The 16,975-nt window shown below is 51.7% G+C and overlaps 1 protein-coding gene across 2 annotated transcripts in view; it reads left to right on the top strand.

Moving 5' to 3' along the window:
• The window catches only part of PRICKLE2 (prickle planar cell polarity protein 2), a 102,663-nt gene extending 86,202 nt beyond the window's left edge, over positions 1-16,461 (top strand). For both annotated transcript variants that reach the window (XM_062008175.1, XM_062008176.1), the window contains 3 exons: positions 188-374; positions 3,103-3,966; positions 13,819-16,461. In XM_062008175.1, coding sequence (XP_061864159.1) covers positions 188-374; positions 3,103-3,966; positions 13,819-14,687 — 1,920 coding nt within the window. In that variant the 3' untranslated portion in view covers positions 14,688-16,461. The remainder of the gene's footprint in view (positions 1-187; positions 375-3,102; positions 3,967-13,818) is intronic.
• The last annotated feature ends 514 nt before the right edge of the window (positions 16,462-16,975 follow it).

The raw sequence follows: 16,975 nt of genomic DNA, 5'->3' as shown, positions 1-16,975 counted from the left end.
TGCCCCTGTCACAGGCCAAACCGTGGGAGTTTCCCAGGCAGGGCAGGGGGGCACTGTAGAATTTGGAGGTTGTATATGAGCAAAAGGGCTGCAATGCATAGGCAAGAGACACAACAGCTGGTGGCCCTGACCCAGATCCCCTTTCTGACTGACACTGCTCCATCTTTGTTTCTCCCCAAACCCCCAGATCATTTTTGCTGATGAATGCACCGAGGCTGAAGGGCGGCACTGGCACATGAAGCACTTCTGCTGCTTTGAATGCGAGACGGTGCTGGGGGGGCAGAGGTACATCATGAAGGATGGCAGACCCTACTGCTGCAGCTGCTTTGAGTCCCTCTACGCCGAGTACTGCGACACCTGTGCCCAGCACATCGGTAGGTGCCACTGGCCCTGGGGTGAGCGCCGTGCCTGAGGGGAGCAGAGCAAACCTCAGACCTTAGGAGGTTGCTTCTGGCAGCAAGAGCTGTTGCATTAGGTCTTTGACAAGGGCTTGGGGTTGTGGGTAGGGCTGCCTGCAGCTGAAGTCTGCCCCAGCCCTGGGGCATCCAAAGAGTCTCGTGCCCCTCTCGCATCTCACCAAGGAACTAGCATGGTGATTGGGTTAAAGCCCTGTGTATCTGTGCTCAGGGATGGGAGAGCTGTCAGAGCAACTTTAGGAGCTGTTGCAACCAGTGAAAGCTTTCACAGCCCTAATGTAACACAATTCTTTTTCCTTTGGCTCTCATTTTCCTGTGTACAGACAGGCTCATCAAGTAACACATTCCTCCCAACTAAACCTGCCAAAGGATCCTCCTGAGTTAATGAGCTGCTGACAGGAAAGATGCTTTTTCAGTAAGCATCATTATTGGTTTTGTTTGCCTTTGTCAGCCTGCAGGTAGATGTCCTCAGACAGAAAGAAATAACACATGAGAGTCGATCTATGTTTCTAGAACAGTGATTGAAAACTGTGTTTTATTCTGAGAGTTAACTGAGCCCAGCACTCCAGGGATGGGAAGATGGGAGGCCACCTCGCTGCTCTCCCTGATCCTGTTTGCCACTCGACTGAGCATTTGCTCGTGGGTGGGCAGAGCAGCCCTTTCTTTGTCCGTGAAGATGAGCTCACGCCTTCAAGTATTTCATAGGCTGCAGGGCAAGGAAAAAAAAATAACCATTTTGCTCTTGTGCAGTGGCCAGATGGCCACAGGGAGGGGGAAACTCAGGGCGTCAGCAGAGCACTTGGAGGACGTGTTTGCTGTGACCTGCAGCACATCCCACCCAAAAGCTCAGCTGCAGAGCGGTGAAGAAGCAGCTGTTAATGCTTCTTGCATGCCCCCTTCTCTCGTGCTTCCCCCATCTGCTGTCCTCCTCTCTGTCCATCCATCTGGAGCCTGCTGACTGTCAGATTTTTGGGGCAAAATGCCTGTTTTGGTGCATATCTGCACATTTCTGGCAAAGGAGGGACTGCAGCCATTTTGCTCGTAGTAGTCAGTGAACATTGTGTGTAAGAGACACATAAATCAAAGGTAAGTGCATGCTGAAGACTTGCAAGGCTTGTGTTGGGTAACCGAGGAGAGAAGGAGGACGCCATGCTCCTTCACTGTAAGATGGCTCTGGGGCATTGCAAAAGGAGCTGATAAAATCCCACCCACCTCCTTGTCTCTTTTTTGTCCACAAACACAGCACTCCAGTCTATATGTAAAAGCATTTTGCTCATTATAAGGGGAGAAAAAACCCAGTTACACTGAACCAAATTTAGCTTAGAATAAAATGGCCCCCTCAGCACGTGGCTCTGTTGGATGTGCAAGTGTTTGCCATGCACACATACCCTGTGCAGCAGCTCCTCAGGTGATGGAAGCTTTTGCCACAAACAGCAGCTTAAACAAGCGAATAAAGGTTGGAACTGAAACCTCGGGAGCTCTGCTCAGGGCTGTGCCAGTGGTATGTATGCAGCAGGCGTGTGCTCCGTGGGAGACAGACTTGCTGCATCAATTCCTTTGCCTAACCCCAGGGGAGGCTGGTGAGGGCAACATGGGAAGTTTGGGTAGGTGAAAGGCAAGGATGTGTGCTCAGATCCCTGGGGCCAGCTCTCTTTGCTCCCTTTTCAAGAAGGGGCTCCAATAACTAATACAAAGTTTGGTCAGGATAGGAGTAGCAGCGAGAGACAGGGACATCATCTGCTCTGCTCCACACTTAGCCAAGGCAGCACAAATTCCTCATTAGGCTTCAGTTGGAGGCTTTTTGGATTTGTTTTTTAATAGGCAGCATGTTATTGCTTTGACTTCAAAAGCTTTATGGAGAACTTGTTGCATTCCTTTGCTTTATGATCGGAAATATCCTCATTTAATAGGAAAGAGCTTGAGGCTCAGTTCTGCTGCCTTTCCCAACACTGAGCAACTCCCATGCAAAGCCTTGCAGCCTGCAAGGACTTACAAATGGACTTCATGCACTGGAGGAAGCCTGCAGAAGGACTTCTGAGAGCGAGCCCAGGAGCGTATCACTCGTAGGGGATGTGCATGTTGAATGCAGAGTGAATGTGGGTTATCACAGAATCATGCAGTTGTTTTGGTTGGAAAATACCTTTAAGATCATTGAGTCCAACCACTCACCTCACACTGCCAAGATCATCACTAAACCTCAACACCTCAGCTACATGTCTTGTCAATATCTCCATGGACGGGGACTCCACCACCTCCCCGGGCAGTGCTTAAGAACCCTCTCAGTGAAATAGTTCTTCCTAATCTCCAACCTAAACCTCCCTTAGTGCAACTTGAGGCTATTTCCTCTTGTCCTGTCATTCATTACTGGAGAGTAGAGACTGACTCCCACCTCACTACAACCTCCTGTTGCAGAGAGTGCTCATGTCTCCCCTCAGCCTCCTCTTCTCCAGGCTGAACACCCCCAGCTCCCTCAGCTGCTCCCCATGAGACTTGTGCTCCAGCCTCTTCCCCTGCTCCAGCCCCTCAGTGTCTTTCTTGTAGTGAGGGACCCAACGCTGAACACAGTATTCAAGGTGCCGCCTCACCAGTTCCAAGTAGAGGGGGAAGGACAATCACTGCTTTGGTCCTGCTGGTCACTATTTCTGACACAAGCTTATCACTGATGCTGTGCCTCTTTCCCCTCAAGGTATCGACCAGGGCCAGATGACATACGATGGCCAGCACTGGCACGCCACCGAGACCTGCTTCTGCTGCGCCCAGTGCAAGAAATCCCTGCTGGGACGGCCCTTCCTGCCCAAGCAGGGGCAGATCTTCTGTTCCAGGGCCTGCAGCGTCGGCGATGACCCCAACGGCTCAGACTCCTCCGACTCGGCCTTCCAGAGCGCGCGAGCCAAGGAGTCCCGGCGCAGCGCCAAGATTGGCAAGAACAAGGGCAAAGGCGAGGAGGGGGCACGCAGCCCCTGCAACCAGCTGCAGGTCACCTCCAACCGCCTCTCCACCGATGTGGACCCGTTGTCCCTGCAGATGGATTTGCTGAGCCTGGCCAGCCAGACGCCCAGCCTCAACAGGGAGCACTTGTGGAGGAGCCGGGATGAGCTCTATCACTACGGGAACAAAATGGAGCAAAGTCAGTCCCAGAGCCCTTTGCAGCTTCTCAGCCAGTGCAACATAAGGACCTCCTATAACCCCAGCCAGGTCCCGGGCTCGCAGCCAGATTTATGGGCAAAACATTTCAGCAACCAGAAGAGGAGCTCCTCGCTGGCGATGAAGAGCCACGGCGGCAGCTTCATCCAGGACTGCAGGGAAGATTACTACTCGGGGAGGCTCCGCTCACAGGAGAGCTACAGCGACATGTCCAACCAGAGCTTCCCTGAGACCAGAGGGAGCCTCAAGGTCCCCAAGTACGAGGAGGAAGAGCAAGGCGGGATGCCGACGCCGCAGTGCCGCACCCGCCACCCCATCAACGCCCTCAAGTTCCCAGAGGACCTGACGCCCACCGAGCAGACGCCCCGCGGCTCCATGGAGTCCCTCGCGCTCTCCAACGCAACAGGTATGGCACCCCCGACAGCCTGGGCCCTGCTCTGTGCCATGGGCTCCCTCCTGCTCTGGATCAGTGCCACTACAGGTGTCTTCCCATCGTGGGGGGCCCGGCCTGCCTGCCCAGCCCCAGAGCGCCTGGCAGCCCCCTCTCCCTCTGCTCCCTTGTTTGCCAAACACAGGCCGTTAGAGACTGATGGCCTGTGTCACAAAAAACAAATGTTTGCAAGCTCTTTAATCCTCCCTTTTATGAAGAGGGAGGAAGAATAGACGCCAACTGCTAAAGGAGAGGCAGATTCCAGCCTCCAGCACTGGAGGAACTGCTGTCAGCTGCCCTTGCAGGCTGAAAATACTTTGAAATACTTTGAAATAGGCCCAGTTAACCCTTTCAGCACATTACACAGTCCTGAGCACATGACTAGTTAAACAAAATCCCTCCCTTGCTATGTACAACTCTCTCCTCATCCCCGGTCCCCTAGTAGAACCTGCAGTGAAAAACCAGGCAGGATGCTTGTCCTACCAGGCTGAGCCCGTTTCTCAGGAGCACATCCCAGGATAATATTTCTCAGTCCTCTGCCCCCAAAGGGAGTGTGTGTGCAGGTCCATGTTTGCACTGGGGCTGTGCTGGGCAGCTCTGTGCTGGGGGGGCTCAGCGCCCTGTGCTCACTGGTCTCCTGCAGTCTGCTGGGATTTGTGTTGTCAGATGTCTGTGCTTGTCTGGCACTTGCTTCTGAGTCCTTCAACAGAAAACTTCTTGGAAAAGGAACGACTGAGCCTGGTTTGCTGACCAGTTATACCACCTTGCTTTTTGTTTGCTTCGCCCCTGGTTTGTAACAGAATTACAGGGGTTGGAAGGGACCTCATCCAGCCCCAGCCTCCTGCCAAAGCAGGTTCCTCTTGATCAAAGGGTGCAGGAACACCTCTAGATGGGTTTGGAAACCACCTGAAAAGGACACTCCACAGCCTCCCTGGGCAGCCTGTGCCCAGGCTCCCTCACTAACAAGCTTTTCCTCCTGTTCCAGTGGAAATTGCTGTGTTCCAGGCAGTCCCCCTCAGCATCTTGGTAGCACTGCGCTGGCCTCTCTCCAGCAGTTCCCTGTCCCTCTTGAGCTGGGGAGCCCAGAACTGGACACAGGACTCTAGATGAGGCCTCACCAGGTCAGAGTAGAGGGAGAAGAGAACCTCTCTCGAGCTTCTGCCCACAGCCCTTCTAATACACCCTAGGATGCCACTGACCTTCTTGCCCGTGAGGACACATTGCTGGCTCATGCTTAGCCCGCTGTCAGGCAGAACTCCCAGGTCCCTCTCTGCAGAGCAGCTCTGTTCCAGAGAAGCATTTCTTGGATTTGGGCAGGGCCTATGGAGTCTGGCTGGCTGTCACTGCTGTGAACCGTCCGTGGGGTGCTGGGTACCCGCTCCCGAGGGCTGCTGGCACTGGGCAGTGAGGATGCACTGGCACACACAGCCAGGCCCTGCTGAACCCACCCTCTGTGCTCTCCCTCCCTGGACAGACAGGTTTGCTATGCTGGGTCTGTGACTCCTCACCCCACTCTCAGGATTCAGTCTGTTTGTTTAGGGAAGTTGCCAGCCCCGTGACAAGATGTGAAATGATCTCAGTGTTAAGCTAGGATCTCCCTAACCAGCAAGTGGTAAAGCATTGAGGGGGAGAGGAGCAGCTAATGAGCTGGGGAGGGTTTTGCTCAAACAGCCTCAGATACACATGGAGCAAAAATAGATGTGAAATGGTGAGAGTTGGGAATTGCTCTCGGAAACCAGGTTTCCTGAAGCAAAGCTCCATGTTTCCAAAGCCTCTCTTGTTCTTGAAGAACTGTGTTGTGCAAACCCCATCAGTACAAAGGGTCTTGAGCAACAGCGAGTTCAGATGAGCAATCCCTGACTATTGGAGGGATTGTTGCATGCTTTGGAGCTCAAGTGTTAACAGGTATTCAGGAATACAGGTCAAGAGGCAGGAAATGTGGCAAGGCTTTCATGTTAGAGGGAAAATCACTCTTTCATTTTAACACCCTGTTTTTAAGATGCTGGGAGGGAGATTTCCCAAAGGCATCCATCCTCCATACTGAGCCAAAGTATGAATGTCTTTACAGACAGTACCTGCTTTAACCACTCTATTCTCTCCTGCTTTCTGGAGCAGATGCTCGGTATGATGGGGCTTGAGATGACCTCAAGCAGCTCCTCTGCAGAGTGAGGTGATAACACTTTTATTAATGGGTAGGATTCTAATAATTTTCCTTGCTCTGGGAGCTGGCTCAGCATGAGCTGGGGGCACTGCAGCAGTAACAGGCAGATCCCCCAGGCCCATCTCTGCAATTAGGAAGGACACAATTACCCTCCCATTTAATTGCAAGCACTTTGAGGACAGGCAGATTCTGTGATCTGGCTGAGGTCTGCTGGAGAGGAGGTTTTTGGGCAGGGAGGTGTCAAGGCACACTGCCCCACTGCCTGGCTTTTCCCAGCCCTTCACTCCCTGCCATGACCAAGCAAGCTGCCCAGCAAGCACCCCACAAAGCTCCTCCCAGCACAGCCCAGGGATCCAGCTCGCCCCCTGCCCTCCACCCCACGTGCCCCAGCTCTGCTTTGCAAGAGCCTCCCAGGCATCCACATGCAAGGTCCCTTTGAGCTACTGATGCTGCACAGTTGCTCCACCTTATAAAGTGAAATAATTAACACTGCATCCATCTGACATTTTATGGCATTGCTGAAAACAGTCTTTTTTATTATAGGGAGCTGAAGGGCAAATGGTCTCTGACCTGCAAAGCACATGTTAAACGCTGGTCTGCCTCTCTGACAGCATATTTTGCTATGATGTTTCTATGACTTAACTACTAATTAATCAGAGAGGCTGATGAAAGCAGATAATTCACAGGGTGTGCAGTGGTAGTCCCTGTTCCCCAGCCAGGCCCTGCCTCCTGTAACAGAAGTTGTCCCTGTAGTATTTGCAATGCGTTCAAATGAGGGTCACTCATTGGATGGGTCAAGATCTATGGGCCCCAAGTCTCCTGCACCAGTCTCCTGCTGGACCCCAGCTCTTCACCTTACCAACCAGGCTCTACTTAATCTCTTTAAAGCCAGTTCCTCATGGGTTAGTAAAAAGATGTGACTTTCCCTGTTCATCCTGGGTACTTGCCCTGAAAGTCCTCAGTAGTGCTCTGCTGTCTGAGCTTGGGCTGTGACCCTCCTGCTGCTCTGTTTCAGGGCTGGAGTTAGATGAGAGTGTTGCTGCTTTCCTCTGGTTTGTGCTTGTGTAATTGCCACAAATGGTGATGTGATTTAAACACATCCACTGGTAAAGGGCAGAGCTTCCTGCTGGTGGAGGGCAGCTCTCCTTCCCTTCCACGGTTCTGTTTGAAAATCCCCTTTTTGCCATCAATTGAAGGCTACAGCAGACTCTGATCCACTACAGCTTCAGGGAGAGTAGCTCATTCTCCTGCTCAACATGGCCATTAGATGGAGAGGCAAAGAGCGAGAAATGTTTCCCAGCACGTTTTCCAGCTCACTTTTGCTGACTTTATCTTTTCTCTTTTATTTCCTTTGGCTGCTTTTCCCTTTTTTGTTGTTTCTTTTTTAATGGCATTAGCAACAACAGAAAGCAGTGGATGCTGTGGCAATGTTTACCCTGTAACTCCCTTCATTAAGCAAGCAGGATGATGCTAAGATGGAGTTTGGCCAGGAAGCTTTTCTCACGAGGAAGAGCCTGATCAGAGGTTAATCACTTCCCAGAAGATGCTCGGTCTATCACAGCCTTGCTCCCAGTGCTTGGGCTCTGCCTTGTTCTGCTTGTGCTTGCATTGCCCTCTAAAAAGGTTTTGCAGGCACTGTATGTGCCTAACAGATGAATTGGAAATCAAGAGCTGATCTCTGCTGATTCCAGGCATTCATTTCCACAAAATGCCAGCTGGTCAAATGGCCCACTTAACATTTAGCCTGCAGGTACTTCTTTATTCTCTGGGAACAGTCTGTCAGTGTGTAACTTGCAGAGAGCAGGAGGGCTTTGGAGGTTGAAGTTCTGTTGAACGGTGACACTGTCATATGCAAAAGGAGAAATAGATTTTAAGTATTCCTTGAGAAAAATGAGTTTGGGTGAGGATAACAGCCTCATCTGTCACAGGCATAAATCCAGGTGGAAAAAAATGACATTACCCTGTTGCAGTTCCAGGGTGGAATGTGATTTCACATGTATGGCACACGTTTCTCCTGTCATCTGTGTTGTGGGTTGCCCAAAGACCATAAATAGCTTGTTTTTCCAGGACTAAACAACAACTGTGATATACTCAGGAAAGTGAGAGAAAAAACATTCCTCAATCTAAGCTGGGTCATTTCAAAACCCAAGAAGTGCAGACAGAGGTTTTCCATCCCACAGGGCCAATGCAGAGACACTATAAAACTGCCTTTACCCCCTTGGTGTCACATATGGACATACAGAAGTATGTGGAGCAGCAACCAAACCAGGGGCAGAGATGAAATGGGCTTCTGGAAGGAGATGTTGTCAGGGGAAGCAACAGCACCTCCTCCCCATCCTGACCTGTTGGTCATCCTGCCTTCTCTGGGAAAGGTGTAGAAGCTGGCGATGCTAAAAAGGAGGCAACGGGACTACTTCTAGGTTAAAATCCAACATCTTTGCAGACAGCACCTGTGTCAGGACTTCTTTCAGCAAGGCAGACAGAAGGACTGTGGGAAATAGGCCCAGCACCCTTGGGATGGCAGGTGGGAGGCTGCCAGGGCTGCGACCTGCTTGGCCAGGAATTCTACTTTCCCCTGAATTGTTTACCAGGATTTCCACTTACATCAGGGTTCTGCTTTATTTCTGCACACCCTGAGGTTGCTCACAAGCGAGCTGAGGCTGAGTTATAAACAAAGCCCTGGGCAGGCTGTTTCTCCTTAAGTTCTTTTCTAGTTCTCAGGGCTGAACTTGAAATAAACCCTGTTTTGAGGGGTGGTGAGGCTGTTCCTGCCTGGTGCTATGGGAGAGAGAGTTAATGGTTAGGCTTGATGATCTTAGAAGTCTTTTCAAACTGAAATGATTCTATGATTCTGTGACTGGACACTGTACAAAGGTGCTGTACCGTCGCCTCCTGTGCCTCTGTAGCTGTGCTGAAACACTACCTGGCTGGCCTGGGTGCAGGGTTTAGGTGCAGGCAGGCACCTATGTAGTATGAGATGGTGAGGACTGCAATGTACATGTGTACACTCTGGTAAATGTAACAGCAAGATTAGCCCGTTTTGTTTGCAGTAAATCATAGGAGCAAAGAATGGCAGGAGCTGGAAGGGATCTCTAGAGCTCATCCAGCCCAACTCCCTGCTCAAGCAGGTTCACCTTGATCAGGTCACACAGGAGCGTGTCCAGGTGGGTTTGGAAACTTCTAGAGAAGGAGCCTCCACACCATCTCTCTTGAGGCTGGAGAGGGGATGCTCACCAGGAATTACCTCCGTGCCATCACATTGCTTGTTTGTTTGTTACTTCCCTTGGCAATGTTTCATGGGATAAACATCTTACTAGGAGTGGGGAAGGGGATGGTACAATGAGTTCTTGGCAAACCTTTATGTTCATCAGAAACCTGCTTTGTGTTCCTGGCACTGCCTGAGTTTTCTCTCAAGCGAACGCCCTCGGACGAGCTGCAGCTTTTCCCGGTGCCCATCCGCGAGGGATGCGTTTCCATGGCTCCGGGCTGAGATATTGAGCCTGGCAGCCCCACGCAGCGGAGACTGGCAGCCAGGTAACCTGCTGTGCCCACGTGTGCCCTGGTGATGCCTCTAACCTGGCCACAGGACAGCCAGCATCTCTCCGCTTCCCATGCCAGAGCCTGCAGGGTGGCCGCCGGCCCATGCGCTCGGTATCTGAGAGCATCGTTGTGCAGAAGCACATCACCCTCAGGTCTGCAGCCTTGGAAAGGGCAACAGTGATGTGGTAACAAGCATCTTGTGCTGTGGGCCAGAGCAGAGCTCCCACTCCCCTTGATGGCCTTGGGAAACAATTCTCAGGTTTCCCTGTTAGAAAAAATCTCACTGCAGCATGGGGAGTCTCCCCTAGTGTGCTCTTCCTTCCAGGTCGGGGCTCACACGGGTTATTAGCTGTGTTCACAGATGAAACACTTCATAGAGAGAGCTGCAGTGGCTGTAAAGAAATACTGGTAATTCAAGAAGATTGAGACTCAGTGTAGCTCTGAAATGGGAACTGGCTGCAGAAGAGGAGGGTTGGTGCTTCCTTCTCCCCTGTCCAGCGAGACCAGAGCCCTGTGCCCAGGCATCTGCTGCTTCAGGGCCCAGGGAACCCTCTGGTGCTGGAGCCTGCCCTGACCATCTTCTGCTATGATTGCACAGGGAGAGTTCTCTTCTTCTCCAAACTGAAATTTTCCTTGCAGGAGTTCAGGAGATATGGAGAATAATGTATTCCCTTCCTCTCTGCAAGCACTGTTTCTGTGTTTGAAGGCTGTTATTACATCCCCTTCAACCTTCTCTTCTCTAGACTAAACAATGCATCCTCTTTCAAACTTCATTCCTAGGTTGTATCTTCTAGACAAAGTTTTTTACCCAAATGGTTGTTGCTGTCCTCTAAATTCCCTGCAGTTGGGCTGGGAGCACTCCTGACTTCCTCCCACTGTGCCCTGCAGAGAGGGGCAGGATCATTTAGAGGGCTTTGAAAGACTAATCTGGGCCTAACCCCTGCTCGTAAGGAAAGCATAGACTTTGCATTGGTGTAAGTGTGAAGTTCAGCTTGGAGGCACCTTTGTGTTTCATGTGGGTTAGAAGTTGCATCCTCAGCCTGATACCTGCTCTGGTGCCTTCAGTGATACTGTAAAAGCACAGCTTTGCTCCTGAGGGAGCAGAAGAAATCCTTAGTTGTCACATTGAGCAAATACAGTTTCCCTGCCCCACCAGCCATATGCTTGTTGGGTCACTTGCTAGTGTGGCTCCCCAGAAATGGCCTATGTACATGCAGCCTGCCAGATCTGCTCGGCAAGATGCATTCAGTCCTCAGCAAAGAGCGTTTCCCACTTTGTCATATGAAGAAATTAAGGTGTTGGGTCTTGGCGTGGCTTTGCTGCAGTCTTGAGCACAGGCTCCATTGTGCCCTGAGCTCCATGCGCTGCTGATGCTGTTCATGCTCTTTGTTGGGCTCCTCTTCCAATCAGTGTTGTCCCAGCAATTCGGGATCTTAAAATGTGTGTGCTTAATTATAATCAGGCTGTCTGGGGTCTGGATGAACAGCCAGAAACACCCCCTGGACCTAATAACTGCTGATTAAACCTTGTGCTCCAGCATGAGCCATACATGGATCACAGCTCCTCCTCTGCAACAGCTGCCCCTTGTGCTGACCAGGGAAAAGGGCAAAGACAAAAACCCTCGTGGTGTCTGCTGGAGAGGTGTGTGCAAGGGACTGGAGAGACTTCCATCCCACATGAGCTAAACCTGTCAAGTGCTGGCTCTGCCGTTCCTGGAGCCGGAGCCATTCACGGCTTACTTCACTCCTAGCTGAGAGCAGAACGGGTTTCACTGCAGATCAGGTCGTCCCACTCGGCCACGGTGGTCACGTGGGGGGCACAGATATGGCTCAATTTGAAAGTAGTGTTTTGCTCTTTCCATGTCTCCAGAGCCTCTCCCCACCTTTGCAGGTCAGCCCTGTTCAAACAGTGCTGCCAACCTCCATCTGCTGCAGCCGCAGGAGCCTCCCGCGGCACCAGGAGCTGCGTTGCTGCACCGCGTTGCTGCTACTCCTCCTTATTGTGCCGGGTCCCTTAACCAAGGGCTGTTGAAGTGTCACCCAGGGCTGTCTTTCTTTGGCATCAGCTATTGTCTGGCAGATCTAATTAAGGCCACATTTGTCTGTTGGTGGCCGCTGTTCACATTGGGATCAGTTCCACTGGCAGTGCCACTGTTGTGGCTATTGGGGAGGCCTTTGGGTGTGTTCCTGAGCTGCTTGTCCCTCCCAGGGAGGCTGCTGGGCCCCTGGGTGGTGGCACAGGAGGGACGTGGGGAGCAGTGCCTGACGGGACAAGCAGCGTTGCTGTAATTGAAGGCAGATCACGGTTCCCATGGGGAGGTGGTGTGTGCCAGAGGCCAGGAGCCATGCAGGGCTGGCCAAAGGGTAGTCAGCAGGGCTGGGTGAGCTCACTGGAAATCAGCATGGCTTAGGAAAAAGAAAGCATGATGCTGGCTTGAAAAGTGTGTCCTGCTCGAAGCAAAACATGGCTTTAACTTTCTTTTTTAACCCAGCCTCTGTGTTTTCCTGTGGCATTCAGGGATCACCTTTGCTGTATCTTCCTCTGTAATCACAGACTCCAGAAACAGCCCCATGAGCAGAGGAAAAGCAACAGAGCAGAGAGAAATGACCACAGTGGCTAAGGCTTGGGGAGCAAAGCCAAATCCTACGAGACGGAGCAGTGGCTCATACTCAAGTGCTAAAGCTCTCCCTGGTGCCACCAAGGGAAGGAGCTGGAAAACAATCTGTTGATCTTTTTAAGGCTGAGACCAAAGAACAGGGTTAGTGACAGCAGCTCAGGTTTGTCAGGCAGCGGCTGATGCCGAAGGAGCTGAGCTCTCCTTGACATGTAAGCAGCTTTTGCTAAGGGAGGAAAGAAGTTTACTCTTGACTTGTGGGCTGAGTTGCTGTGGGTTTTTTGTTGAATTAGTTTACAAAGTTGTAAATTCTGGGTGATTGCGTAAGGGCTGTGTGTCACGTTGGAAATGCTGCTGGTGCTCAGCTCTGCACTTTCGGCTTGTGCAGGGAGGGATGGGGAGCAGAGAGCCAAAGCAAACACTCTGCCTTTGGTTTGGGATGAAATGGATTGCCTTTGAAATGGCTTGTGAAACACGTCGTCCCGTGCTTGCAGTGTAAGCGCCGACTGCTGCCAGTTGTCAAGCCAACACGGAGACACGGGGAAATAGAAATAGACATAGACAGGCAAATAGAAAACACGGCAAGGACTAGGGTGAGGTGGAGTGTGTTGAGTTTCTCTTTGATGGGCAGGTGCTTACCAAACACCCCACTGTGCTGCTGAGTGAAGGCTTTTTGGGCTGGAGGAAAGCACGTTGCAGGAGCTCAAAGCTGGCTGGCACATGGGAGAGACCCAATGGGCCACTTTCCCAAGCAGAGCAGCCCATCGAGCTGGAGCTGGAGCTGATATTCCTGACTCCAGCCCACCTGCAGCTCCCTGGATACTTGTAGGGCCAGCCTGACCTTCCCGCTGTCCTGCTGCTTATGGAGAGCTCCAGCAGACCTCTGGGACTCGGGTGTTCTCTCGCCTCTTGGGAGACCTCATTGTGTGCACATGGCCAAGGCTGCACCTTTGGGTGTCGTTCAGTGTTGCAGCACGGTGGCAAACCTGAATTAGTCAGTGGCCCTGATTTCAGCTGTCTCTGATATTGTTCAGTCCTTCAGAGCGTGTTGTCATTGCACAAGGTGTGGGTGCTGGATCATGGCACCCTAGTTATCTTGGCATGCAGGAGGCCTCAGGTTACCTCTGACGCATGATTTCTCACTGGCATCGCTGGTTATTCCTATCAACTCGCAGACAGCATAGACATATGGGGAAGGAAGTCGTGAAAAGCAACTTGGAGTCCAACTCAAAACACCTTAAATTGGTGTGATTTCCCCAAAGGAGGATCTGCCTCCTCTTCAAAACAAAAAAAATCATCCTTTTGGAGGCCTCTTCAGGACGGCATCTAAACCACTGAGTTATTTTTTAAAGCAAAAGCCTCGGGCCAAACCCAGGCTTAGAATCACAGAAAGGAAAAGACCTTTAAGGTCAAGTCCAAAAGCCTTCTCCCTGCATCTCTGCTGATGGAAAATTCTCCTTCTTAACTCTCTCTTCTTTTTTTCTCCCCCCCTTTCTTTCCCCTTTCCCTCAAGGCCTCTCTGCAGACGGTGGGGCCAAGCGCCAGGAGCACCTCTCCAGATTCTCGATGCCTGACCTGAGCAAAGACTCGGGCATGAACGTCTCGGAGAAGATGAGCAACATGGGGACCCTGAACTCGTCCATGCAGTTCCGAAGCGCCGAGTCTGTGCGCAGCCTGCTCTCGGTGCAGCAGTATCCGGACCTGGAGCCCAACCTGCACGCCCTCGCCAGCCCCCTGGGCTACCGCGAGCGGCCGGCGCACGGCCGCCTGCACCAGAGCTTCGACTACGGGAGCGCGGTGGCCGGGGGCCAGCTGGGCTCGCAGGAGAGCTCCCGGCACCCGCCCCTGAGCGAGCGCCCGCGCCGGCGGCCAAGTGCGCGGGACGAGGAGCGGCACTACCGCCCGCACCGCCCGCGCCGCTCCCGCCGCTCCCGCTCCGACAACGCGCTGCACCTGGCCAGCGAGCAGTGCTGCCGCCTCAAGGAGAGGCCCTCGCTGCGCGCCAGGGACGACTACGACCAGTTCGTGCACCAGAGGAGCTGCAGAGAGGCGCTGGAGCAGGGGCCCCGCAGGGACGTCTACGGCCACTGTCCCCGGACGGTGTCGGACCTCGCCTTGCAGAACCACTTGGGCGAGAGGTGGGGGCCCTACTTCGCCGAGTACGACTGGTGCTCCACATGCTCCTCGTCCTCCGAGTCCGACAACGAAGGCTATTTCCTCGGGGAGCCCATCCCCCAACCCGCCCGCCTCCGGTACGTGACGAGCGAGGAGCTCCTGCACAAGTACGGCTCGTACAGCATGCCCAAGTCTTCCACCCTGGGGGGCAGGGGACAGTTGCACAGCCGCAAAAGACAGAAGAGCAAAAACTGTATCATATCCTAACGGCATCCTTGCCGGGCACCTTGGGAGAATGTCAATGGACTCACCAACTTGCACTGGTTTAGACCATGGAAGCGCTTTCCTTGTAACAAAAGGAGCCCCGAAGTGTAGGGATTTCTAAGAAGGTTGAAGGCCAGCTTCTGGAAATAGTCGTAATCCTGGGCACGGTGACGATATTTTGCACATCTTACTTTGGAGAGAAAAACAAACAAGCAAGCAAACTAAACAAGTTCCCTTTAGCTCGTAATCTTTACCCAGTAGTCCCCTCTCGCTCCCAAACACTGCTGCCCTCTCCAGTTCCCGTCCATCCGTCCATTTCGCTTTGCCACTGCTGGCTCTCAGCATCGCCTCGCCGGCAGCTTTCAGCATCCCGCCGCGTTTTGGGTTGGCCGTTAGCCACGCTGGGAGCTCGTTTGCGTGGCGGCCAGCGTGGGAGCGTAAGTTATTTCCATGATCGTTGTAAATGCCATGTAAATGAGAGTTTGGAGAAAAATATTTTTGTATTTTGTAATATCAGAGGAATTTCTATACCTTAGGAGTCACTGGGCAAACGCATGCACATCCAGAGTTGTTTTCAGCCAGAGTTAACCAACCAATACTTTGGAACCCCCTCCCTTTTCCATTGCATCATCGGATTTCTTAAGTATATCGGTAAGAGTCTGAGCTGACAGTTGTTTTGAGGTGGGCTTTCTCTTTTTTTTAAGCCCTTTTTTTTGTTCCTGTTTGGTTTTGTCCTGGTAAATAAAAGAGAACATTTTCAGATCCATTAAACCTCGAAGAGGCCTGGGCAGCGTTTGGAGGTCTGCTCAGGCCTGTGGTTCGCAGGCATGCTCAGTCAGTCAGACACAGGAATCCTGACAGCTGCAAAAGGGACTTTTTTTAATCATTATTATTGTTATAACAGGAAAAAAAAACCCACCACACCAGAACTACCAAATTGTCTGCGACGTTGTAAGTGACCAAAGTCAGAGAAGGAATTTTACAGCTCTGTAGAGAATGCTGAAGCTACTAAACGCTGAACTATTATTTGGAGTAAATAAAAGTGTAAATGGTGCAATTGTGTGATGTCAGCATGACGTTGTTTTGAATATAGACTTGTCTTATGGTGCTCTAGTCTCCTGGGTTATGTTAACTGCTGTTCATTACCAAGTGGAAGTCTCAATATTGCCTACTGCCTAACACGTAAGACAGCGACTGCAAACTGCTCCCCTGGCATGGTGCCCTTGCCCCTCGGGGGCTGCTTGTGGTTGCTCAGGTGGGCTCAGGCCTGCCTGCAGAGCAGCCTCGCCTTGGCAAGGGTGTCCTCTATAACCAGGGCTCAGCTGTATTGTGTTCTGGTGGATGTTTGTTCTCTGTGTGCTTAAAAACCATTGAGGTACTGCTGTCCCAACCAATGCTGGCTGTCCCATGCCAGCGCTTCCTTGGGAAGGAGCAGGTATACAACAGGGGCTCTTGACACCCAAAGGTGCAGGTTGGCACCTGAGGGCCTTCAGATGGAGCTGAGCTTTGAGCTAAAGGAGGGCAGAGAGGCTTCCCAGGCCGTGTTGCCCTCGCCCCACACGCTGCCAGCACCTCGGGGTGGCCCCAGTGCCTCCTCAAAGCAGCAGCCGCAGACAAATCTTGAAGGTGGATGTCTCCATACCACAGACTATTGCTAGGAATCTTTTTTCTGTTGTTTGTAAAGGACAATGTGATAATTATTATTCCTTTAAAAAGAAAAATGAGGAAAAAAAAAAGCAGAAATGACACTTAGGTATATTTAAAAGAAATGTTTTTCCAGTTGGAATAAATGGAAGTATTCAGCCAAAGGGAAGAGTCTCGTGTATGTTTCTTTGCTCTGAAGGGAGTGTTGGTGAGCTGTGAGTAGAAAACTTGGATTTTCATGCAGCTGATCTTACAATTAAAGCACAAGCAGCAGCTCAGCCCCCTGGCTGAGGTGGTTGCAGGGGGGCAGGGAGTGTCTCTGCACAGCACACACCTTCCCTTAACTTGGGTGTTAAAAAAAACCCCCACATTGTTACCTGGTGTGAGTCAGCACAGCTCAGCCCAAACCCCTGGCAGGTCTCTTGTGCTGGGGGGGAGACTTCAACCTGTAATTCATGAATAATAGCCTTTTCCTTAGAAAGATCACAGATCTTTCCATGTTTTCCAAAACAAGAGCTGGTAAGGCGGGTGGGGATATTGCTTTCAGGGACGTGTGACACTGTAACTACAGGTTATTACATAATTGGCAGTCAGTCTGTTCATTTGAATTCATTGTCAGTGATTAAAGCACAGTTAATGTTGTCTGT

This window comes from Colius striatus, chromosome 15 (assembly GCF_028858725.1).
Source record: "Colius striatus isolate bColStr4 chromosome 15, bColStr4.1.hap1, whole genome shotgun sequence".
Classification (NCBI taxonomy): Eukaryota; Metazoa; Chordata; class Aves; order Coliiformes; family Coliidae; genus Colius; species Colius striatus.
This window is presented reverse-complemented; position numbering and strand designations above follow the sequence as displayed.